Source organism: Polypterus senegalus, chromosome 15, assembly GCF_016835505.1.
Source record: "Polypterus senegalus isolate Bchr_013 chromosome 15, ASM1683550v1, whole genome shotgun sequence".
NCBI lineage: Eukaryota > Metazoa > Chordata > Cladistia > Polypteriformes > Polypteridae > Polypterus > Polypterus senegalus.
Window position 1 is genome coordinate 59,477,191 of NC_053168.1, and position 25,288 is coordinate 59,502,478.

The 25,288-nt window shown below is 37.1% G+C and overlaps 1 protein-coding gene across 1 annotated transcript in view; it reads left to right on the plus strand.

Annotated features, from left to right (window-relative positions):
• dgkb (diacylglycerol kinase, beta) overlaps positions 1–25,288 on the plus strand; it is a 738,105-nt gene that overhangs the window by 277,523 nt on the left and 435,294 nt on the right. Inside the window, exons 15-16 of the mRNA XM_039736618.1 lie at positions 16,090–16,163; positions 20,833–20,907. Coding sequence (XP_039592552.1) covers positions 16,090–16,163; positions 20,833–20,907 — 149 coding nt within the window. The remainder of the gene's footprint in view (positions 1–16,089; positions 16,164–20,832; positions 20,908–25,288) is intronic.

Below are 25,288 nucleotides of genomic sequence, written 5' to 3' on the forward strand. Positions count from 1 at the left end.
AATCCCCATGGACAAAGATAGATAGATAGATAGATAGATAGATAGTGTAAAAGGAAGAGACTTGACACACGTAAAAAGGGTTGGGGCAGCCACCTGTATAATATTCCTAGCTGCAAAGGTATTGGTTTTTTAAGCAACAATGAAGTTGACTGTAGAGAGTCCAAGACAGAACTACTGAAGGTTGGAAAATTATGGCGGTTTTAAATGGACAGACAGGAAGTGATGTATGTTAACTGGAAGTGATGTATGTTGACCGGAAGTGATGTTTCTCTGACATCAGCCTGGGAGCCAGGACCGGAAGTGACAATCTTCAGGGCGCCGGAACTGGAAGTGACATTCTTCTAGGCGCTGGAACTGGAAGTGACATTCTTCTAGGCGCTGGAACTGGAATTGACGTTTTTCTAGGTGCTGGAACCGGAAGTGATGTTCTTGATTCAGATAGGTTTTCCCGCGGCTGGTCTGTAGAGATAGCAGGAGAAGGTTTAATGCACCCCGCCCTCCGCTGGCCTGGCGTCGAATTACCTTTACTTGGTCCACACAACGTCCCCCTATTCGCACGTGTGTGACAATAGATAGATAGATAGATAGATAGTGGAGGTGGATGGACAAAGTAAAAGAAGATCTGAAAGAAAAGATCTTGATTGGGGAGTAGGTGCCAGACTGAGCTTTTTGGAGAAGGTTAATAAAGTACATCAACATAGAAGTGGGAAAAGATGAAGAATAAAAGAAGAAGATTCAACTGTTGTGGTTATCAGTTGTGTTGGATGAAATACGGTATGAATGATGTTTTGCAAAGCACAATGAGAGCAACCAATAACCCTGTCAAGTTAAACAAATAACATGCCATTTGTAACACAGGACTGGATGATATGAATGATATGAAAATGCAGCCTAGTTAATAGTTAATCAGTTCAGATAAACATATAAATGGCATCTTCTTGTTATACTATGTCAACAAAACAATCTCAGTCCATAAGAGTGTTTTCACATTGTTTACAAAATTGTCCTGAAGGGAGGCTGTGGTGCAAGACTCACAACCCCGTCATACTCCCATGTGCTTTATGTGCTTTCAAGACTATCAGCACATGCAGGATTCTAATTCACAGCATAGAAAAATAAATTAATTCTAAAAGTAGCCACAGCAAATTGTCCCCATGTCATGGTAATGTGCTGATTACTGATGAAAGTAACAGTCTTCACAACTGGTGTTGGTTTTCTTGTCATGTAATAAAAACACCACAAATGTCATAACTACACTTTAAAAAATAAATAAATAAATAAATAAGCGATCAACTTTAAGTTTATTCACAGCAGGACTGATTATAAGCAGTCCACATCCATTGGCAATCTTGTACCAAACAACAATTCGAAAAGTAACTCAATACAGAAAATAAATAAAAAATATATGTGTGCGCGTATCTATATTTTTGCTTTACTGCACTGTGCTTTCGTGTCTCTGCCATGCTTTGTTGTGAGCTTAGCTGCATTCTATGCCTGTCCACTTTGTTAAGTGCCATATTATTAAACACCCCTCCTTACTGAATGCATCGACTTTAAACAATAAACTTTGATAAAAGGCTATCAACTGAGTTATTTACAATCTAATTTTCATGGGGCACAGATTTGTTTCACTACAACAATATCGCCGTCGTCTATGGTATTTATCACAACTTTATTTGTCCAGAGGGGGAAATTTGTTTTTTTACAGAAACTCTTTAAATAAATAAATATATAAACAGGTAGCTGAGTAGATAAGTAAATATTAACACATTTTGGTTTGAACACACACCAGACTGTAAAGCAAGAACATTAAAAAGAAAGAAGAATTCTGACTTAGCTGTCACAGTCACAGTGAGGTGTTACATTGGTATATAGGAGCCCCAGCAGCATTTCTTGACACACTTCTGCTAAATAATTGAATGGCTGGAAGTCCTCATTGTTAGTTTGTAAGAGAGACGATGTGCAGCATTGTTTATAATGCACTTGATTTTAATTCTTTCCTTCACTACTCCCTCAAGGGGTTCCAGAGTGCATCCTGTAACTGAGCTTGTTGATTTGGTGTACCTCTCTTAATGTCATGTTATTGCAGCACACAACAACAGAGAAAATCACACTGGCCATTACAGAGTTATAAAAGATATGAAAGATGTCACTCCCCAGATTAAAGGAATGCAGTATCCTAAGGAAAAAGAGCCTTCCGAAAGCAGTATAACCTGTCAATTAATGGGTACCTGAAGGAGAGGACCACCTCTTCATCAATTCTTTGAATAGTAACCAGATATAGATTGTTGGTGTAGCAAAAGTCAATAACCAGTTCCTTGGTTTTACTAGTGTTAAGGTGCAGGCAATTCTCTTTGCATCAAGAAACAAAGTTCTCCAACTGACTCCTATAGTCTGACTCATCCCCTTTATCAATACACCCCATAAGTGCAGAATCACTTTCTGCAAGTGACATGACCTGGTGTTATATTTGTAGTCAGAGGTTTACAGAGTGAAGAGAAAATGAGACATGGGTGTTACTTGTGGTGCTCCAGTGTTGCTCACATCTGTATCAGAAACATGGTCATTGAGTCTCACAAACTGCAACATTCTCATGCCGATTAATGTCACCTCCCACTTCAATGCTCTTTCTGTGAGCCGTCACCTTCATCAACCTGTCCTAAAACTCATCTTTCTCTTTATCACTTCTACAAATCTCTGTGGAATATGCCAAGACTATATTCATTCATTTACCAACAAACCTACTCACTTACCCTCTTCACCTCCACATTTCCCATTAAGCATTTTCACATTTTTACCTTTCCATTTTGCCTTCAGTACACTTTCTTTATGTTTTGCAATTCATCACAGCAGTGATCATGTGAAGGATGCATAAAAGAAATTCTAGAAGCTGTCCCATTTTCTAAATTCTAAAGGAGCCTCTCTGGCATTCAAGGAAAACATTTTATGAAATCTTTGTGAGGTGTTATATGCTCTATGGGAGTGCAACATGGCTAATGAAGATGAAGGAAAGGCAATGCTGCAAAAAATGGATAATGAGAATGATGAAGTGGTTGTGTGGAGTGTCACAGAGTGAGGGGAAGACAAATGCTGAGTTAAGAGAAGTGATAGGTGCTGCGCAAAGGAGAAACAGACTACATGTTTTGGGCAGGTGATGCAAAAGCACAGAGCACAATTGGGTGAAGAGGTGTAGCCAGATGGAATTACAGGAGAAAGGATTCCAAGAACCATGGAGGAAAAAGATTTGGGGGACAACTAGCCAATATTGGTAAACCTGGAAAACAGCTGTTAAATTGGTGATGATGATGTAATTTACATTAAATCAATTAATTTAACATGCTGAAAAGTATGAAGTAATATTTTAACATATTTTAATATACCAAGTCTCACACTCACGCATCTTCCACTTTTAGGGCTCATTTGTACTTCACGCTCAGAATGCATACGCGCACGCATCATGTTCCCAGCGTTCATTTGACATGTCCTCTGAGCAGGCACTCAGAAATTAATGCAACATGTGTGCGAATTGCAGTACCAGCAAAAATTTGGGGTGTCATAGTGTGATAAAAGTTGGAATGTGATGTCAGAGTCTCTGTTTACTACCTACATGTGACCGAAAGCTGCTTTGTGAATCCTACGGGATCGATGTGCGCACTTCAATGTTTGATGAATGGTTCGATGTGGTGAAGCAAAATGCAGACATACAGATGCATTCATGGTGCTTTTATATTCAAGCATTGCATATTCCCGATTGTAATGACACGATACATTTTAAAAGTCTCACATACCATCTTTTGTGCCATCTTTTTTATCTGGGGCTTCCTCCAGACCTGACAGCAGCAATCATCACACAGAACGCATTAAATGTATGAAATTCCAACTCTCTGCACATTTAGAATAGTTTGATTTATACTTGATATCACTTTCATGATGAAATACATTAAAGTATATACTGTATGTTACATTTTACAAATAAATTGTTAATTTCATTTAAATAATGAATACTGTTAATAATTACACACGTGCGAGTGACACGGTGGCAGAGTTTACATGTTTTCCTGCTGGGTTTCCACAGTGTGCTCCGGTTTCCTTCCAAAGATATGCAGATTTGGTGACACTAAAATGATGCCAGTGTATGTGTGAGTGCTTGTATTCACCTTGTGATGACCTGATGTCCCATCTAGGGATTGTTTCTGCCTCATGCCCAATGCTTGCTGGGATGGACACATCCCTGGATTGATGGATTTAATCATTAAACATCCTTTTCAGAGATATTGCGGCAAGGTGTCATCGGAATTTAACAGGTGTTCCAGGCAATTTATAACACAGTGAAGCCGAACCTGTTCTCACTGTGATAATAGCTCGCACTGCCACCTGGTGGATTCTTCCAGATTTATGTAAAGTATGCGTGCAAGTATAAACAGCTTGTGTAGCAGGAGCGTCCACTGGAACACGTGTCGCGTCACATGAAGTATAAACCTGGCCTTACTGTTGATACACAGTAAACAGATGCATTCTCTTTGCTATTGCTAAATATTTAGCTAAGGCCAGATGGAAGAGGGGAAGGGGAAAGGGAAAAATGCAAAATTTCAGTCAACAAAGATTCCAGAAAAACAAATGTCTGCGGCCTGTTGTCTGGTTGCCCCTCCCTTCCACTTTACAGTGCTATACCTTGCAGTTAAATGTAAATGATTTTGATGAAATGCAATGTAGGTTTTATGTTGAGCTTGTCATTGCTCCTGTGACAATTTAAAGAGTAAAGAAAGTCAAAGTGATTTTACAAGCAAGAAGAGAAACATATTCTGAAAAATGTAGATACAGTCAGTTGAAACTGCTGCCACAGTTTTTAATAAAATAGGTATGAGCGGTCTAATCGGCCATGCTAAAACAAGGTTGTTTATCTTCAGTTAAACGCTGAGACTGATGGAGAATCTTTTCCGCTGTCATGGAGATCATTTAAAATTTTGGATGCTGTATAGCTAAAGGCTCTGTCTTCCATAACAAATTTTATCTATTTATTTTAAGAAGACCTGAGAGATTGCAGTAAATTCTGTACATTAACTGAGGTTAAACCATTTACATTTAAAGAGTCAAAATAGTAATTTAGGATGTGAATATAGGGCAATGCTTCCTAGTTTTAATTAGAATTAAAGTTGTCAGGCTTTTAAATAACTGTAGAGTAGTAACTGAATCATCGGGACAATCTGTATGCGAAGCATTAAAGAGTAGTCACATCTTTTGTATGTAAATGAATGTAGTAGCTTTTCTACAATTAAAAAACTAACGGGTTTATATAATATTTCTAATCTGAATAATGTTATGACTGAAGGTTAAATAAATACCAATGATAAAACCTGAATTTCTTGAGGTTTCAATCTACTCAGGTTCAGATCCTTGAGTTACAGTAAGTGCAAGACAAATTTATTAACAGATAGGCACTTAAGATTGGTGAAGGCAAGGACCATGACACAGTAAATAAAAATGAGTCAAATATACTGTAGTATTTTCAATTTTGATGAAGAATTTGGATAAAATACATAATCAAATGAAAAACAGATCTTGAGCAGGCACAGGTAGACTAGAAACAACATCATTCACCTAGGCCAGCTCTACAGAAAGTTGCTTGAAGTGAAATATTGTGCAGTTACATATTGGATAGAGATGGCTGATTTCATGCAACTAGGCAACTAGCAAGACCTAGACGATTTCACAGAGGCCGTCGATCTGCTGCTCTTTAAAATACTGATGTCCTTGAAGAGGCAGACAAAACAAATTTTAGTCACTGCTTAAAGAGGTGTGGGCACCTTGCAAAATGAATTTAACTTTTGCTTGGCAAGTGATGCCAGCTGCATGGAAAAACAAGTAAAAAGTCCCTTCACCGAATTTCTTTCTATTGCTGTTAATAATGAGAGCCACCTTCCTTCCTAGAATAAATCATTTAATTAACAAATAAAACAAACATGTTTTGTCCCCAAAACAAAGCAGAGTTTGTTAAAAAATGAATAAATCCAACTTGTTGAGTTTTTAGATTTCAAAGGGAAAATGTTTCTCTTTAATTCTTGGAAGGAGCCAGTTCCACTTCTTATTTTTCAAAGCAATCACAGATCTGAAATGGCCAGAATACACTTTTTGTACATTGTTTTACCTATGCCACTATGAATGCCAAAACAGAAAGAAATCAAAAACAGAAGGAAAGAAAAGTCCAAACTAAAGAACACAAGCAGTAAAAATGGTGGAAATGGTTTATAAACATGTCCAACACCTCCCAAAATCCTTCCATTAACTACTTTCAAACTTCTTTTTATTTATTTTTATCTTTTATTGAATTTATTAAAAGCATGTAACGTCCCATACAATCAGGTCAAACGTAACAAAACTAAATTCAATTCAACTCCCAGGCAGAGCAACATTTTGAGAGTAGTAAAGAGGGAAAAAAGTCCTTCTCCCCAATATAAATGTTTATTCTAAAATGTTATTGACTAGATCCTGCCAGGTTTTAAACATGTTTTGAACAGATCCTGTAAGCTTTTGATTTTTTTTTTCCAATTTTAAATAGTATATACCACCACTGACTTAAAAGAGGTGGGCTAGGATTCTTTCAGTTGAGCAAGATAAGTCTATGTGCTAATAGTGAAGTAAAGGCAATTACAGTTTGTTTGTCCTTCTCCAATTTAAGCCCATCTGGGAGTCCACCAAACACAGCTATTAATGGATTAGGAGTGATTGTGACACCAAGGCTGTCTGAGAGGCATTTAAAAATTTTGGTCCAAAATGATGTTAATTTGGTGCACATCCAAAACATATGGCCCAATGAGGCTGGAAGTTGATTGCAACATTTGCAGGTTGGATCTTACCATGTAATTCTTCATAAAATGCAAAGACATTATTTATATACAAATCTCTACATGAAAAACTGTGTAGAGGTGCCACAGATAAAATATTCTTTAACTTGAAGTATTTCCTACATTGGTTCCATATTCTGAGTGAATGAACTGGGTTGCTAGTGTACTGACAACAACATTTATTTATATAGCACATTTTCATACAAACAATATAGCTCAAAGTGCTTTACATGATAAAGAAAGAGAAAAAATACAAAATAAATAATTAAAATTAGGGAACACTAATTAATATAGAATAAAAGTAAGGTCCAATGGCCAGGGAGGACGGAAAAAACAAACAAAAAAAAAAAACTCCAGACGGCAGGAGAAAAAAATAAAATCAGCAGGGGTTCCAGGGCAAAAGACCACCCAGCCCCCTCTAGGCATTGTACCTAACATAAATGACCTCAATCAGTCCTCATGGTATTCAGGGTTCTCATGGAAGAATTTGATGATGACAGTCATGTGGACTTCTGGCCATAAATCCATCAATGTAGGAACATCACGGTGCTTTGATTAGGTGGTGGTGGCACAGATCGCCACCACAGAAAACCGGAAAAACAACAGAAGAGAAAGTGGAGGTTAGTACGGATTTGGGACACAGTAGGAATGATAATGATAACTAATTGAATATACAGAGCATCAGGATTAAACTAAGATGAAGCTATGAGAAAGCCATGTTAAAGTAATGTGTTTTCAGCAGTGTTTTAAAGTGCTCCACTGTATTAGCCTGGCAAATTCCTATTGGCAAGCTATTCCAGATTTTAGGTGCATAACAGCAGAAGGGCGCCTCATCACTTCTTTTATGGGTGAATATATTACACTAGCTGAAGCCCGCCGTAGCATACAGCAGTGTAAGAATAGGAACGGAAAATGGTGAGAAAGGAATTCAGTATAACAAAGGCTTAGGAAACCATTTTCACAGTTTAACGAAAATAGCAAGGAGCGAAACCAATGCCAATGGTCGAGAGAGTACCTTCCTGTAGCAGGCTACTGAAAACATAGACATATATAGATAGACGCCGCATTCACTGTGTTGCCCAGTCGACACGATAACTCAGAGCGTCCGCCCTATTGCAAGTGGTAAAAGTGCCATTTAAACTAATACAGGTAGACGTGGAAACCAGGTTTTCTGATGAAAAAACAATAACGTTTTAAACAGTATTGTTTACATACAACAGATTTTGGTGAATCATTTACATGCAATTATTTATGTCCATTTATACACTAATAATGGTAATTATTAAATAATAATAACAATTATTATTATTATTAAATAATTCCTCCCATATAAGTAACATTTCTTGGGCTGCTTTCTTCCATCCCCAAAACATTTCTAGACTTCATCCTGTTCTTATGCAACACAGTACTAAAGTACTGGTTAATGCCCGAGTCACCTCACGTATAGATTACTGTAACGGTATTCTATCTGTCCTCCCACAAAAACGTATACATCGCTTACAATTTATTCAAAATTCTGCTGCCAGGATAATAACCTGCTGTTCTAAATCCAATGAACATACTACACCTATTCTCTCTCAATTTCACTGGCTCCCTGTTAACTACAGAATACAATGCTAAATCCCGCTCTTAACATTTAAAGCTCTCCACAACCTCACTGATCTCCTACAGACTGACACTCGTCTCGCTCACTCTGATTCTCATCTGCAGCTGTACTTTCTGTACCACACATCAAACTCTGTGTTATGGAAGCTCTCATATATATCTCTCATATACATGTACATCAGCTCGATTCAATAACACATTTTAAAACTACCCTCAAAACTTATCTTTTCAAACTGGCATACCAATTGTGAATTTTGCACTGTTATTGCCAGTTATCTTTGTTTGTTTGCTAATTATTGCTGTTTAATCGAGAGCAACTCTGGATGCAGAATTAGGATTAGAGATGGTGGGCAGGGCTCTGTCATGCATATCCCATGGTCTTTGAGTTGGTGGGCGGGGCTCTGTGAGTTGAAGGGCGTGTCTCTCTGTCTTGCATGCGCTCTCTGTCTTGCTTGCCCTTAGTTAGAGTTGGCGGACAGGGCTCTGTCAAGCGTATCCCATGGTCTTAGAGTTGGTGGGCGGGGCTCTGTGAGTTGGCAGGCATGGCTGTCAGTCTTGCGTGTGCTCTCTGTCTTGCTTGCGCTCACTGTCTTGCATGCCCTTAGTGAATTATATATATAGATTAAATAGGTGGCAAAGACTGGAGGCTAAGTGTCTACCTTTAATAAATCCAGTTTGGTCTTGTGATATTACTGAAAGGAGCACTTTGTCAGTCATTCTAGCTAGAACTTTGGAGAGTATCTTAACATCATTATTCAGAAGTGAGTTTGGTCTGTATGATGCACCTTGTAATAAGTCCAAAAATAGCAAAAATGGTAATTAATGTTGGCAAAAAGTTTGCCACCATGTTAATGAGAAAAAATAAACAAATCATTACCAGAAATATGCTAATCAGAATGGAGCTGAATGGCATCTTGATCTCCACTTTCAACCGAGGGATGACTGCCTAAAGATTTTGCTAAATCTGAGAAAGCCCCCAAGGAAGACTTAATGTACCTGTGCTCCTTCCGCATTGTGGAAAAAATGCCAGCCTGTATGATGTTCCTGTTTCAAAGAAGCCCAAAGTCCAGGTCCTAAATGAACAGGTATGCAGAAAGATGATTTTTCAATTGCTTGATGGCCTTGTACTGTCTAGCAATCACCAATCCGCAACAAAGTTAGTACTGGTACCAGACAGTCACAGTGTTTCACTTGTCCAATGTGCAGCTTTCATGTTCTTTTCCATTTTATTGGCTTGTCCCTTTTTTACTTCAAAGCTGTTTAATTCTTATCTTGAGGTGTTGCTATTTCAATGTATGTAGTTCATGTAGTTTGAGGGGTTACGTAAGTTTATTTTAATGTTAGTTAAGTCTGTATACATAAAGGAAAATTTTTGTATGACTGCACCAGAATTTTCATGACAAAAATGCCACTGATAGATAGATAGTGTGGAGCCGACCCGGACACAGACAGACGGACATGTTGTTTTTCAACCACCACACGTTTATTTACAACTATTTACAACAATTATAAATGGTTACTCAGACCCAGTTCGTGCACAATACCCCAAACACACAGTCCTGGCCACAAATGCCTCTTCTTCGGGCAGCGTCCACACCTCTCTCGTGCCTCGTCCTGCTTCCACCTGACTCGAGCCTCGAATGAAGGGAGACGGCCCATTTTATACACTCCCCGGATGAGCCCCAGGTGCTTCTGACACACCCCCATTGGCCACGCTTATGTTTGGTGGAAGTGTCGGCTGCTCTCCCGGCAGCTCCCCAGGTGTCCTCTTAATTCTTCCCCCCAGCACTTCCGCCACACCAGTAACAGGTCCCCAAGGCATTGTGGCGCCTCCTGGCGGCGACTACGGGCCCCTACAGGGTGGGACTTCCATGCCCTCAACCCGTGGCCCCCAGAGTAACCAGGAAGGCGGCCCCCACATGATCCAGGGTGGGTGCAGACCCACATCCGGTCCCTCACGGCATCCCAGCCGAGTCATTGCCCCTGGCATCCCTGACAATAGATAGATAGATAGCATCAGATGATTCTCAAAGACAAATACTATCTGCAAGCCCATTCTGTAATGTTTAGTTGCCTAATTTTGCTCAAAATCAAACACATTTAAATATATTAACTTTGAAACTAGTAATAGCAATGGAGCTTATGTGGATAGATAGATAGATAGATAGATAATTTATTAATCCCAAGGGGAAATTCACATACTCTAGCAGCAGCATACATAAAGAACAATAGTAAATTAAAGAGTGATAAAAATGCAGGTATAACAGACGATAACATTGTATAATGTTAACATTATAACATTAACGTTTATCCCCCCAGGTGGAATTGAAGAGTCGCATAGTGTGAGTGAGGAACAATCTCCTCAGTCTGTCAGTGGATCAGGACAGTGACAGCAGTCTGTCGCTGAAGCTGCTCTTCTGTCTGGAGATGATCCTGTCCAGCAGATGCAGTGGATTCTCCATGATTGACAGGAGCCTACTTAGTGCCCGTCATTCTGCCACAGATGTCAAACTGTCCAGCTCCGTACCTACAATAGAGCCTGCCTTCCTCACCAGTTTGTCCAGGCGTGAGCCGTCCCTCTTCTTTATGCTGCCTCCCCAGCACACCACTGCGTAGAACACTGCGCTCGCAACAACCGTCTGATAGAACATCTACAGCATCTTATTGCAGATGTTGAAAGATGCCAGCTTTTTAAGGAAGTATAGTCAGCTCTGTCCTTTCTTACACAGAGCATCAGCATTGGCAGTCCAGTCCAATTTATCATCCAGCTGCACTCCCAGTTATTTATAGGTCTTCACCCTCAGCACACAGTCACCCCTGATGATCACGGGGTCCATGAGGGGCCTGGTCCTCCTAAAATCCACCACCAGCTCCTTGGTTTTGCTGGTGTTCAGGTGTAAGTGGTTTGAGTCGCACCATTTAACAAAGTCCTTGATTAGGTTCCTGTACTCCTCCTCCTGCCCACTCCTAATGTAGCCCACAATAGCAGTGTTGTCAGCAAACTTTTGCACATGGCACAACTCCGAGTTGTAATGAAAGTCCGTTGTATATAGGTTGAACAGGACCGGAGAAAGTACAGTCCCCTGCGGCGCTCCTTTGTTACTGACTACAATGTCAGAACTGCAGTTCCCGAGACACGCATGTTGAGGTCTGTCTGTAAGATAGTCCACGATCCATGCCATCAGGTATGAATCTACTCCCATCTCTGTTAGCTTGTCCCTAAGGAGCAGAGGATGGATGGTGTTGAAGGCGCTAGAGAAGTCCAGAAACATAATTCACTGGTATGTGTTATGAGTTTCAGACATTTGCCCAAAAACTTGTTCTCTAGTTGGCCTTAATGTTAATTGAAAGGAATACCGATTGTTCATATTTAATTTTTTTTCAAAGTGTTTCAGGGAGAGTGGCGATTGATGAGGGACGTTGTAGAAGACCTTAACCTTCAGTACTTAGTGAGCTTCCACCATATTCATATTTCCTGTGTTCATAACAAAAAAGGAAGTTTGGCAAGTGGTACAAAAGAAAAGAGTGAGAGGAGTGGAGGCCACCTTTGCATGCTTCTGAACAAGTCATTTTTCCACCATGACGACGCGCTGATGAACATTGCAAAGGTGACAACTGAAACTTTGGAGAACTGTGGCATCCAACTGGTTGAACCCCTTCCATATTCACCCAATTAAGCACCTTGTGATTTTTAGTTGATCCCAAACATAAGTGAACATTTACAGAGGGATCAAGTGCATGAAAAAGTGCCTTGATGCAGTTTTGAAGTCACTAATAAATGAGCTTTCATTGGGAAAAACTTTTTGCCTTAATTTACTTCATGGAAGGGTAAAGACTTTTGCAGCGCCCCTTGTGTGGTAAAATTAAATCTTCTGTCAGCATCAGTTGCACAGCATTTTCAATAATCTGTAATTAAACATTAATATTGTTTTATAGTTTGAGCATTTCTCAGAAGATTACGCAGTTCTGCAACTAAACACCTTTTATTGCATTTACCCAATGTGGGTAGGTGACACTGCAGACCATAATTTATAAAAAAAAAATATGTTTATTCACTATTAAAGTAAATTTATAGATAAACAGGTATTAATTATTTTCAAGAAGTAGACTATTATTTCTCATTACTGTATGAAAACACTATGTGCATTCTGTTTTTAACTTTAAAATGCTGCATACTGATTGATTTTGGCATACTTTTTAGTTAATTCTATTTTTAAGGGTGTTCAGCTTATTAACAAATTTAACACTTGCTTAGTATACAGTCCTGGGTATGACGTTAATCTGCACCCAGCCCTGCAAGTAGGTCCTCCAACATGCAGGAAAGAACCTCTGGGTTGGAGGCAGAATTGGTACTCCAGCCACCATAAAAAAAAACACTGGTTCCATTCCATCTGAACTTGTGTGGTGCTGAGGTATCATCTGTTGCATGGCTACACTCGGGTGCCAATCTGGGATCCTGAGTTGGTTTGTAATGTGGTGGGTGCGGCAATGTGCTAATAGTGCATGCTACTAACTTCTCTCTTCTAGTATACAGGACCCCACCAGCTGGTAATCACAACCCCAATAATGATAGATAAATAGTGTGGTTTTGACCAAATGGTTTGGTCCAAAATGACTTGTATTTCGCCATATAATCCAATGTTTTAGTTTCAAATGCATGGAGGCACAGTGGCTGAATTATGCTAGATGTATATACTGTAGGCCCATTCTAAGGTTCCCAGAGTTTATCATGATTTTCTTCATTTTAGCTTTAATCGTATTTGTGCTGCAGTGCCCACACCTGTACACCTGGTAGCTTCATTTCAAAGTGCAATCATTGTTCAAGTGCATTTAGTGTTTGTGTGTGTTTCACTTTGATAATGAGAACTTGAATATGCAAGTTTGAAGTGCACCATACACACCTGGAATATGATTGCAGAGGAAAACCATACATTATAGAAGAAGGATAAAAATGTCTTAACATGTGTATTTAGGCAACAGTAAAATGACAAAATGAATTAATTAATAAATTAAAATAAAAAGGAAGACACTTCAAACTGCATTTATACAATGTTAAATTGCAAAGTTCAACAAAGAAGATGTGAAGCAAGAGGTCTAACCACCATCACGATTTTGTAAATGATTTAATGCGGAATCAAAAATCACATTTAAGGCTAATTTCTGATTTTAAAAAACTAAATATTAATTTTAGTTTGAGCACTCCTTCAAATTAGTTAATTTATACTGTATATTATTTGCTGTAATTGCTTTGCACATTTTTTTTATAATTCAATAAACAATACAATATGCAGTTGTTTGTATCCAATCATTATTCTGTTGAGATGGTAATACTGACCATTACATTTTTTAAACAAAGGGTAAATTTAAAATAACATATACTGTACATGCAAATATTTTAATACAACTAAAGACATGACAGCTCCCTTGTTCTGTCAGTCAGTCCTTCTCCAACCCGCTACATCCTAACACAGGGTCACAGTAGTCTGCTGGAGCCAATCCCAGCCAGCACAGGGCGCAATGCAGGAACAAATTCCCAGGCAGGGCGCCAGCCCAGCGCAGCCCTCGTTCTGTATTGGTCAAAGTACATTTAATATGGTCGGCTTCCTCAGAGTCACCACAGAAATATCAGTGAGATTTTTTAATTCACCAGTCCATTCCACTCTGTAAAGACTCCAAAAAATACAAATCATTACATTTTTTAATGTTGGGATTTAAGAAATATCAATTTATTTCAAATTATTTTTACTGTTTATTTTTGATTTCCCTGTTTTGTTGATTATGCTGCCATCCCAGTCATTTTGTTGAATTGTTGCTGCATGTGGCTCAGCACCGTAATCACAAAAATTGTGATGTCAAGAGGTCAACTATTTAACAACTGCTGTTCAGACTGTTTAGTAATAAAGACTTAGCAGCCTTCTAAAAAGAATGTTTGTGGTTACAGTATATGAAGGTTTCAGCATTATAAATAATTCTTTACAGTTACTTTATAAATGCAATAGACAAGGCAAATCAATTATGGTGAAATAATACCACTTCTACAATGATAGACTGACAGGGTTAAAATAAATCAATGGCAATTAACAAAAAGGTTGAGAAATGACATCTATTTTCCTATTCTGCTGGCGATGTGCTGTTGATATGTTCTGGGTGTCAGCTGAATCTTTGAGCTTCCTTGCCTTGGTGTATGCTCACACCTACAATAGTAATTCTGCACTTAACCACACAAAAGTCTTTTTTAATTTATTCCTGTGTAATGTGTAATACCCAACACATCAAGACTTCTAGGTATAACGCAACAGTTGCAGCACCATTTTTGTCATATATGTAGTACATTAAGCCATGATCCATGTGTAATGTGCTACATATTATTCTTATTTTAATGAGATATTGCTCTTTTGTTTAATGAAATCTCATAAAGACACATTTTACTACCTCAACTATTACTTTTTCAACCAGCAATGCAAATGGTTTCATAAATTTTGAAACTGTTTTTGTATTACTAGTTGTAAGTTATTTATAATTATTACTGGGACTTTTTAAAAATATTATGGTTTCAAAGTTATTCCCAACCATTTCCCAAATCATTACATTTATTTGCACTGTAGTTAGATCTAAGTGTAAGGTATGATGTGTTACTTGCACATATACGGTATATGTGAAAATTTACTTGCATTTGTACTCACTTTTTTCAAACCAAATCAGATAAAATCAATGCAGGTTTACCGGGAAACCATCAAACCACTGTTAACCTACACAGTATAATGTAATTTTTATATTAATAAAACTCTTATGCAGTATCGTTGGATTATAACTTCCAAAAGCCTATAACAAAGATTTGAATTTCATTGATTAGAATGACAATTATATAAAAGAAGTCAGCAGCAATGAAACTTGCTCATTTTGGTATGATAGAGGAGATTCTCACTTCTCAAAAAAGACTATTAATCATATTTAGAAACATTCATCTCAGTTCTTTCTAGCTAACCAGCATAATAATCAGGATTATTATTTATAATTAGAGGAAGTAATAGATCATACATAACCTTTGGATGAGACTCATTAATTTACCTGGGTCTATGGGGACAGGAGACTAAGCTAGTTAGGTGCTTTATCTCTGTCAATGGTAGGCTCATTGGTGCACATTTGGCACACAGGAAGGGAACAAACATCTCCACAAATTATGGATCACTCTGGTTTAAGTAGTTCATACACAGTGGAAGAAATTACAGCATCCTGAACTGTCTGTGATAACATAATGTGTCAGCTGTTCATTTTGAATTTTTATAAAGTATAATATGCCCTCATTCTTTCATGCAACTGAAAAACATGTTGAATAAACTTTTATTAGCCACGTTTTTTTTTTTTTTTTCAAAAACTACGATTAAAAACAGTTGTGCATTCTCGATCACAACCATAAAGCAGACTCAAAAGAGACACAATTAAATGATCAAATGTCAAATTCTATTTTAAATTCATTTAACATTGTAATTTAAATATTGAATTATATATGTGATATAGGAAACATGTTTCATTTCAAACTAAAATATGTACAAATGAACCGTCACATTGTATTATTTGAAAGAAAGCACTTATGTTTCCTAATGCATGAACAGATTCTTTTTTTATTATTATTAAACTTTAGATCACTCCTGTCCCGGGAACACATCCACTTCTGGTTTTCGTGAATCCTAAAAGTGGAGGAAAACAAGGAGAAAGGTAAACATTCTATGTTTCAAACATTTTCAGTGATGGCAGAGTATAATATGCAAAGCAAAAATATTTTTTGTATAATTTATTTTTTCTATCTTTAATATAAAACCAAAACATTTAAAGCCTGTTAAAGGTTTATGTCTCTAATATGTATTCCTGCATAATTCATTTTATTTACAGGTATTACCTTTATTTTGTAGGATGCTATTGTAACTATTTTCTGATGAAATTGTGTGACTGATGTCATCTGGCTGAGTAGTTCTAGTTGATAACTCATGGAGTTAATAAGGTTATTACTAAGAATTATTCAGTTTCTCCTTTTATTACTGTACTTTGTTAAAATTATGAGATCAACATATTACTAGGCCCAGTTAATATAATGAAATAGAAATTACAATGAATTAGTCTTTCTGATGACTTATCCTGGGGGCATTCTTCTAATGTCCATCCTTCGTCACCCTTTTAATCTAAATGGTAAATGTGTTTCTTATGTACAGTATAGGTTTTGTACTGTAGTCCAAAAAGAATCCTGTGTAATATTGTAAAGTTTTATACACTTCTCTGTATGTCTAATTGTTTTAATTTTTATTTGTAATTTGTTTTATGAAATATAGCAACATTTCACAGATAAGAATCCTCACTGTTCATGAATCACATGATCAATTTGAAATAAACTAGTAAGAAAACAATTTCCAATAAGACAGCTTGATCTATATGTGTATGTTTATGCAGCTTGTCAATTAAATGCATACAGTGGAGACAATGTTTACATTGTTTTAACATAAAGAGTTTTAATGAAGCTACATAACTACTTTCATATGCCTTTAGATTTTTCAAGGCACTGATTGCTGTCTGATAACTTCTGGCTACAGATGAATGATATAAATTATTTAGTAATGGTCTCTTTACTACTTCTTTTTGTAAGGAATAAAAAGTTACCTTTGTACTAATGCAAAATTTTATATCTTCCTGCAATCAACAATAATTAATTAATTTTCCACAATATGTCTTTGAGAGTTGGAGGTTTGCTAGACTGTGTCCTGGCAGGAATGGGCACAAGGAAGGAAACTAAACTGTCTTGGTGCCAGTCCAATAAACACACAAACGTACACACAAAATATATGGATGTAATAATCAATTTAAATGCACAGTGCACATTTCTTAAAACCCACAAACCTTCCAAGAATCTAGAAGACGGATTACATAACACAACAAGCCGTTTCTTTAATAACATTAAAAATGTGTCATAAAAAAATATTCTCTGCATACGTTTAGGTGTTTTTAGTTATATCAGACATACATGTGAGAATTTTGTTTTTGTAAGTTATTGAAAGATATCAGATTCTTTTGTGTAAGCAATAAAAACAAAAAATTAACATTTTGTAAAGATACTACTACATCAAATAGTGGTCTCATTATTGTATTCTTATTAGTTCTCATACATAATGATAGTAATCTTATTGTTGGTATGATCTGACTGCTTAGTTACTGTCATATTCTTTAATGGTGTCTTGCTATTTTAGTAGCATAACATTGTCAAGCCCATTTAATCCAATTCAGTGCCACAGAGAGGCAAGAAAGAGCTCTGGACTATTCATTGCAGCGCCTACTCACACATACATCCACACTCACAAAGTGCCAATTTGGAATCAGCAAGTTACTTGTTATACACATCTTTGGGGCTGTGATTGTAAACCCAACATGTACAAAGGGAGGATGTGTTCACACCTCATGGACATCAACCAGGTAACTTCTGAACCCAGGACACAAGATCTTTGAAGCACTAGCATTAACCACTGTGCCACCAAGCCACAGCTGCTATACTTAGTTTTTACTGTTTTTTTTTTTTAGTAATAGGATAATTTTATAGTTAACCATATTATTCTGTTTTTAGTGATTGCGATAAACCACATTTTCATGCACTTATTAATGTTAAATTTGAAAGAAAATACTATCACGTATTTTTGGCAACAGTGAGTATTTACAAAGGTATGCAGACTCTCCAAACTTTCTATAGCATTTTATTTATTAGTTTTAGAGTGTCACAAATTGTTACATGTAAAAAAAAAAATAAAATGTAAATTCTTGTGAAAAAGCAAGGAAGTTTAATTACACTTTGCCATTACTGTCCATGCACAAAGCTGATTTGGTGATACCTGGACTTTGCTTTTGAAAACAATCAATTCAAGAGTATTATTCCAACCACTGTGGCGAACATGACGCCCTTAAAATGGAAGGTCCGGGGGAGAAAGCATATCCAGACCATATAATCCCCCGGAGCGCTAGAGGGCCGCCCCCCTTGGCTTGCAGCAATGCCACAGATTTGGAACATGGAAGCTCAACCTTTCTGGGGCCCGTGGCCATTGCCAGGGAGTGCCTTGAGAACTGCTGAGCCCTTGTTTGCAGTACTTCTGTCACACCCAGAAGTGCAGCCGAAAGCAGGTCAACGAGCACCTGGAACACTTTTGGGGTACCTTAGAAAAGGAGTCAGGGCCACTACTCAGGGGGTCAGAGTCAGGAGGAAGAAGGACAAAGCTTGTAAGGAGGACTGGAGGTGCAGGGACTCTGCTGTACTTGGTGGACTGTGCTCTTGTGGGGAGTGAATAAAGCGCTTCTCCAGCTGTAAAGTAAACATGTGCTGTGTGGTGAAACTTGTGTCCTGCCTATCTGTGTCAGGTTAGGGCGGCTGTACATGCCCTTGGCTTCACACCATATACAAAACAAAGGAAATGTGTTTCGGGCATTTCATTCTGACTCTTCTGACTTCTGCTATATGATGTGCAAATGTAATATTATGGAAATGCATTGCTTTTCACGCTGACCCAAACTTTAGGTTCATTTTTATGTAGCAGCATATATTCCAAACTGTAGCAATATATAGTGCCTTCATCAGAACTCTAAAATTGTCAGCTAGAGTGCTCCTTTTAAAGCCTGCTCCTCAGACTCTGTACATTAAAGGTATCTTTTTCACCTCCTGTCCAGTTTTATAGCTTGTAAAGTTTTAAGTGTAGTATAATTTCCATTATGAAAGTAAACTATACTTACATTTCTTCCTTCAAGACTTTGAAAAAAACAGAGCTGATTTTTATTTTAGTAAATTAAATTTATGAAAGCACAGTATCAGATTAAATTATGTAAAAATACCCTGGGAAACAGAGACAAAACACCATAAGGGTCATAAAATTTGTAAAGTATTTAAAAGTATTCCTGTCATCAGCAACTCCATGTCATCAGCAATATAGTTAATTTAAACTTAAAGATAGCAGAACAGCAAGAATGTGCTGATCATATTAGTAATGGCAGAATGGTCAGCCCAGTAGCCTCTTAGCTCCAGATTATAAATAAATAATTTGTAAACTATAGAAGATGCATTTTCTTTTGTGGCTTTAATATAATGCTCATATTCTAATTTAAATTAATGAAATGTATGATTGTTTTCGTGCATGTACTATGTTCCAGCGATGAGCAAAATATCTTCATCAGAAGTCATTTAATATGACAGTGTCGTAAATGTTCTGAAAATGAACATAATCAAAGACTATAAGTATGGATTTTTCGAAACTCCCTGAAATAATCTTATTAAAAAGGGGTGTCGCATAGAGTTTCTTTTAAATGGACAATTTTGTGATTATTTTGGAAAATTTCATGTTAGGGTACATAAAGAAATATAGCTTGGATATGATTGCTTTTTCATATAAGTAATAAGCATTAAGCAAAAACAGCCAGCTGTATTAAACAACATTTTAGTTTTCATAAAAATGTTATTCCTTCATATACATTATTAAATGGATTAATAAAACTAATGCTTGTTTCTTATTCTACTCTAAAGAATACAAATGTTTTATAGATAACTGCTTTCTAGGGTTACTTCTTGATAGTCATTTTAATGTAAAATTGTAATGTTTAATATAAAATATATTTTTCTGGAGAAAAACATTAATATACCTTTAAGTTTTTCAGTGTAAAAGGACAATAGTTGGGGTAAAATACTGTTCTACTACTAACAGAAGCTTGTGTAGGTCAACTGATGAGCCTAATGGAGTTTCATCATAATAAATGATCTTTTCATATTAACGAATACAGAATTTTAATAGAAATGTGTGTGCTAAGGCTATACTCAAATTGTATAATATGATTATTTAATAAAAAATGCCCATTAACCTTATATCAATATCAAACAAAATGAAAGACTCACATGCAGAATTTTATTATAATTAATTAATTATTTAAAGTCTTTTCTACTCTAGACTTGAAGCTTTCCCACAAATTTAAACAATACAGAATCTATTCCAAATTTATTATCTTTTTGTTTTAGAGCCAACATCAGAAGCCACAATTTACTTAAGTTAAACTCCTTTTGAGTTGTATGATGTAATTTTTATAATAATCTTGGTTTCCAAAGTTGAATGTGATAAGTTTTATGAAACATAGGGGTAACAAACATACGAGTGGCAAAACAGGGCAGATGAAAACTAAACCCTACGCCAGCTGTAATTTAGTATATATTAAAATATTAACATAAGTAATGTAAAAATATTATTCTCTCATATAAGCACTTCTGCTATAATTTCTATTAATGAAGCAAGGTTAAGGTTACTTATAAGAAATTTAATACTGCATACTTTTTTGTCATTGCATATCTTCAATTTTGTAATTTCATAATATTATTTCTTAGAATATTCAGAAAATTTCAGTACCTGTTGAATCCCCGTCAAGTTTACAATCTTGCAATGAACGGACCCATGCCAGGGTAAGTTTCTTATTTTCTAAAACTCTTTAAACTGCACAAAAATACAGTATGGTATACTATTTAAATAGAATGCAAGTATAAATTAATGGAAGCATTTCTTACTTTTTATGAAACTAGGAACAAAATATTGATAAAAAAATTAAGATGAAAAGCAATTGTGTTTTAAATGACTTTTAACTATTTTTGTATGCAAAAGATATTTTGGGAGTCCAGTGTTTAGTACTACTAGCTCTGAAGAGTCCTGGGGTCTAATTTTTGCATGGTCACATTCATTTTTTGTGTGTGGGTTTCCTTCATGTATTTCAGTTTCCACCCTCATCACAATCACTGGTAGACAGGTGTGGATTACCACCTCAAAATGAACACATTTTCACTAAGCATGGGAGTAGAAATATGTCAAGCAATGAACTGGGTTTTCATATGGAGTTTGGTCTCCTTCTGCTTACATGACAGATTCTGAATGGTAATAAGTGGTTTTGGAAAATGAATGTGTAAGTCTATTTAGTCAAGCCAAGCTGGGGAACTGTGACGATGCGGGTTCGACTCCATGCTCCCATCGCTGTTCGGGAGCCCTTCAACCCAACACCATCGATAATGTCACCGAGATGAGCTAGACAGTAGAGGCAATAACAATTAAGCAAGGGGATGGTTCAAAAATGTGCAAAAGTGCTTTTATTAAAAAGACAATCAAAAACAGTGTTGAAATAAATAGTGCAGTGTTTTCAAAAAGAGTCATTAAATAAATAATCCATTAAAAGAAAAACGTGGAGGTTAAAAACAATAAATAGAACAATCCTTTTAAAAACGAGGTTAAAATGTTCCTTAGGAAGCAGACTTTAAAACCAACAACAAGCCCGGTGCCTTCTTTTAACTGGTGACTCCCCTGCTTCTCCCTGTCCAGGCTTCGCAACAGGGGAGCCACTCTACCTGCAGCTGACCTTCTTTCCACTACCGATCTGGAGTCGTCTCGATCCCTGGCTTCGGTTCCACTCCCTCTAGACCGCGACTTGGGAATTCCTCTCACGGCCAAGGCTCTCACGTGGAGGACACCGCATCCCAAAACCTGACTCCCGCTGCCATCCGCGGCCCCATGAGGAGTCACCCGTCTCCCAGTCACTCCCGTACTTCCTGCAACAAATTCTACGGGAGCGACAACAACTACTACGCCCTGGGTGTCGGCCTAACACCCAGGCTGTCTGCTCAGCTGCCTACGAGTGTTCGCTCGCTTGCTCGCTCTCCTGCACCGACCTGCTCTCTCGCTTCCTGTAACCTCTGTCTCCTTCTCTTTTCGTTTTTCTGATCTTTCTCTTCTTCCCCCTTCCAACCGACTCATGCTTTTTATACAATGAGGGGCCATAGCAGCTGCAGCATATTAGCCATGGGAACAATCACGGATTGTGATTATTTATTTAAAAACTGGCCCTTGCTGAGAGCGCTGTGGACCCGCTATACCACAGGAACATGCACTGGTACAGTGCATTGCCACACCCACCACATGACAAAACAACATGGGATCTCAGTTGGCAACCCCCCCAGGCAGACATGCGGTCTAGTCCCACCCTCTGGAAATGACCCTCTATCTGCTGCAGCCAGGTGTTACGTGGGCGACCCCTTGGCCTGGTCCAGCCACTAGGGTCCCCAACAATGAGGATCTTATGAGCCAGATCACCCTCAGGGAATCGAGCCACAGGCCGTAGTGTTGTAACTGACGCTCCCTCACAATGCAGGTAATGTGCTTCATTCGGGACTCCATGAGCAACCACTCATTCGACACAAAGTCAAACCAACGGTACCCAAGGATTTTCCGGAGAGACACAGTACCAAAGGAGTCCAGTCTTCGTCTCAGGTTACTGGATAGCGTCCAAGTCTCGCAACCATACAGCAAGACAGGAAGTAATTTTTTTTTATTAATTACTATTTTATTAATATTTAGTAATTAACCTATATAGTTAATAGTATATAGTTACATATGGCTGTACCACTGTATATATCCACTTGAAAAATTATGGTTTAAAAATGAATTAGGATAGCAAATAGGTGTACTTGTGGGAAAAATAAGAGTTGGAGCTGCAAGGCAAAGATCTGATATTGTTAAAAGGAAACTCATTAAAAATTTCTAACTTGATTCATTAATAGACAAATGAATGCAAATGACATTATAAAATAATCACTAAAATCTGAATTTAACAAAACAGTTTGCAAAGACAAAAACACAATCCTCAAAATGCTCATGCGTACCCAACAATTCTGCAAACTACATTTTCATATTCAGATTTAGAAGGCTTTATTTCTTGGTATTTTATTGGAGTGTTGAGTACTTTTTTTCTCCATTAGAGATTATCCTGTCTGTCAAAACAGTCAAACAGGTTTATCTGTAAGCAGTATGTGGTATCATGCTGGGATGCTCACCCGCATATTACACAGACAGGAGAGAGATCACACTCTGATTCTCTGTAATTATAGACAGAAAACAACAATTAATTACAAATATTTTTTGGCAGCAGACGCACTTTGTCATGCTTAAACGCTATGGGCTTTTATGTAATTATAAATTTGTAATCGTTTTTACCTTTTACTTTCTCAGTGCTAAATAACAGTAATAATCAATTCAGGAAATTATTAGAACATTTAAGTAGAAGTGCAGAAAGACAAAGAAAGCCTTCATTTTCAGTGAATGTCTTTCTGATAGCATATAAATCACTTACAAAAACTGTAAACTACAGTAATCTGTTACAGAATCAAATTAGCTTTTGTTCTATGAAGTTTCTCGGTTCTAATTAAATAATGAAAAGCAAGAAAATGCAGGCTTCACCAATTTGACCAACTATAGTATCACATTTGAGAGGGCTATAGATGAGACAGATGTGTTACTTTAAAGTTTCATCAATATAACAGCCATTGCATTCAATGCAAAGCAAATGCTTTATATGACAGATAATATTCAGTAAATACAGGTAAACCTCAAAGTAACGCCACACTTTTGTAACTGATAAAATATTCTTTGAATGGTAGAGTTTTAAATCTGTCTTGAAAAATTACACTCTATTTTTTTACAAAATACTAATATAAAAAAATGCACCAACTCCCAATAGCTACATAATTTTATGCTAGTCTTTTAAGTTGCCAATGTTTATTTAGGTGAATTTCACTGTAAACATTTTGAACTTTTATTGGCAATATTGGTCTCTCAGTGTCTGAATTGATGCATTTTATTTAATGCTGGCAAGGTAATATATTTCAGATTGTAATCCTCTAGTCATCAACTCTGAGCTTTATCATTTTAGAAGAAGTAAAACATACACATAGGAGGAAATGCTCTACACAGGAAGAAACAATTAGTGGATTTGCTCACGGATTTACAGTATATTTGAACATTTACTATTTGTAATTTAAAATTGGAGGGACAGTAAAAGCTGAGTAGAAAGCAAAAATAATTCAAAAAAGATCTGGACATTCTTCAAAACAAACACTTGAACAGGGAAACTAAATGTAGATAAGTACATGTAAAAAAGAACCACACACAGGCAAAAACAAATATTAATTATAGATACAACATGAACAACAAAAACCTACAGGAAGCATCCTCTAGGAGAGATTAAGGATTTACATTGACACAACATCCTCATCATCTAGGCAGATGCAATTAAAAATGTTAAATTATGATTTAAAAATTAAAACCTTTAACATAAATCAAGGTATGGTATGCAAACTGTACAATATACTTGGGACACTTGCCTTTAGGAATGTGCGCTGCTTTTGACACCACACTAGAAAAAAAGACACAACAGCACTGTGCGGAGAACAACAGTCAAGTGTATCCCAGGACTAAAGGACAGGCTAAGAGAATAACTCTCTATACTCTTAAGCTTAATATTCTGTGTGAGGACCTTATTCAGATATTCAAATTTCTCAAAGGCACAAATAAGACTGAAATAGAGGGTTGCATACTTATGGACAGTGGTGGAAATTAAAAGAAAGTACATTTAAGATTGAAACCATGAAGCACTTCATAGAAGACTACGGTAATCTGGAACAAACAACCGAGCAATATCATGGAAGTGAAAGCTTTAACATCTTTTTAAATTAACTGTAGGAACTGGGACATCTTAGCTATTAGTAAAGCAGATATGTTTAATGGATTGAGTGGCCTCCTCTCACTCATAAAGCTATGGTTATTAGTAATTCTGTCCAATTTTGAGAGGTGACCCATTGGCCTCAGGCTCCCAAAGGTTGTATTTTCCCTAATAAAGTACAACTGCCTGCAGTGGGCTAGTGCCCTGCCCGGGGTTTTTTTCCTGCCTTGCGCCCTGTGTTGGCTGGGATTGGCTCCAGCAGACCCCCGTGACCCTGTAGTTAGGATATAGCGGGTTGGGTAATGGAT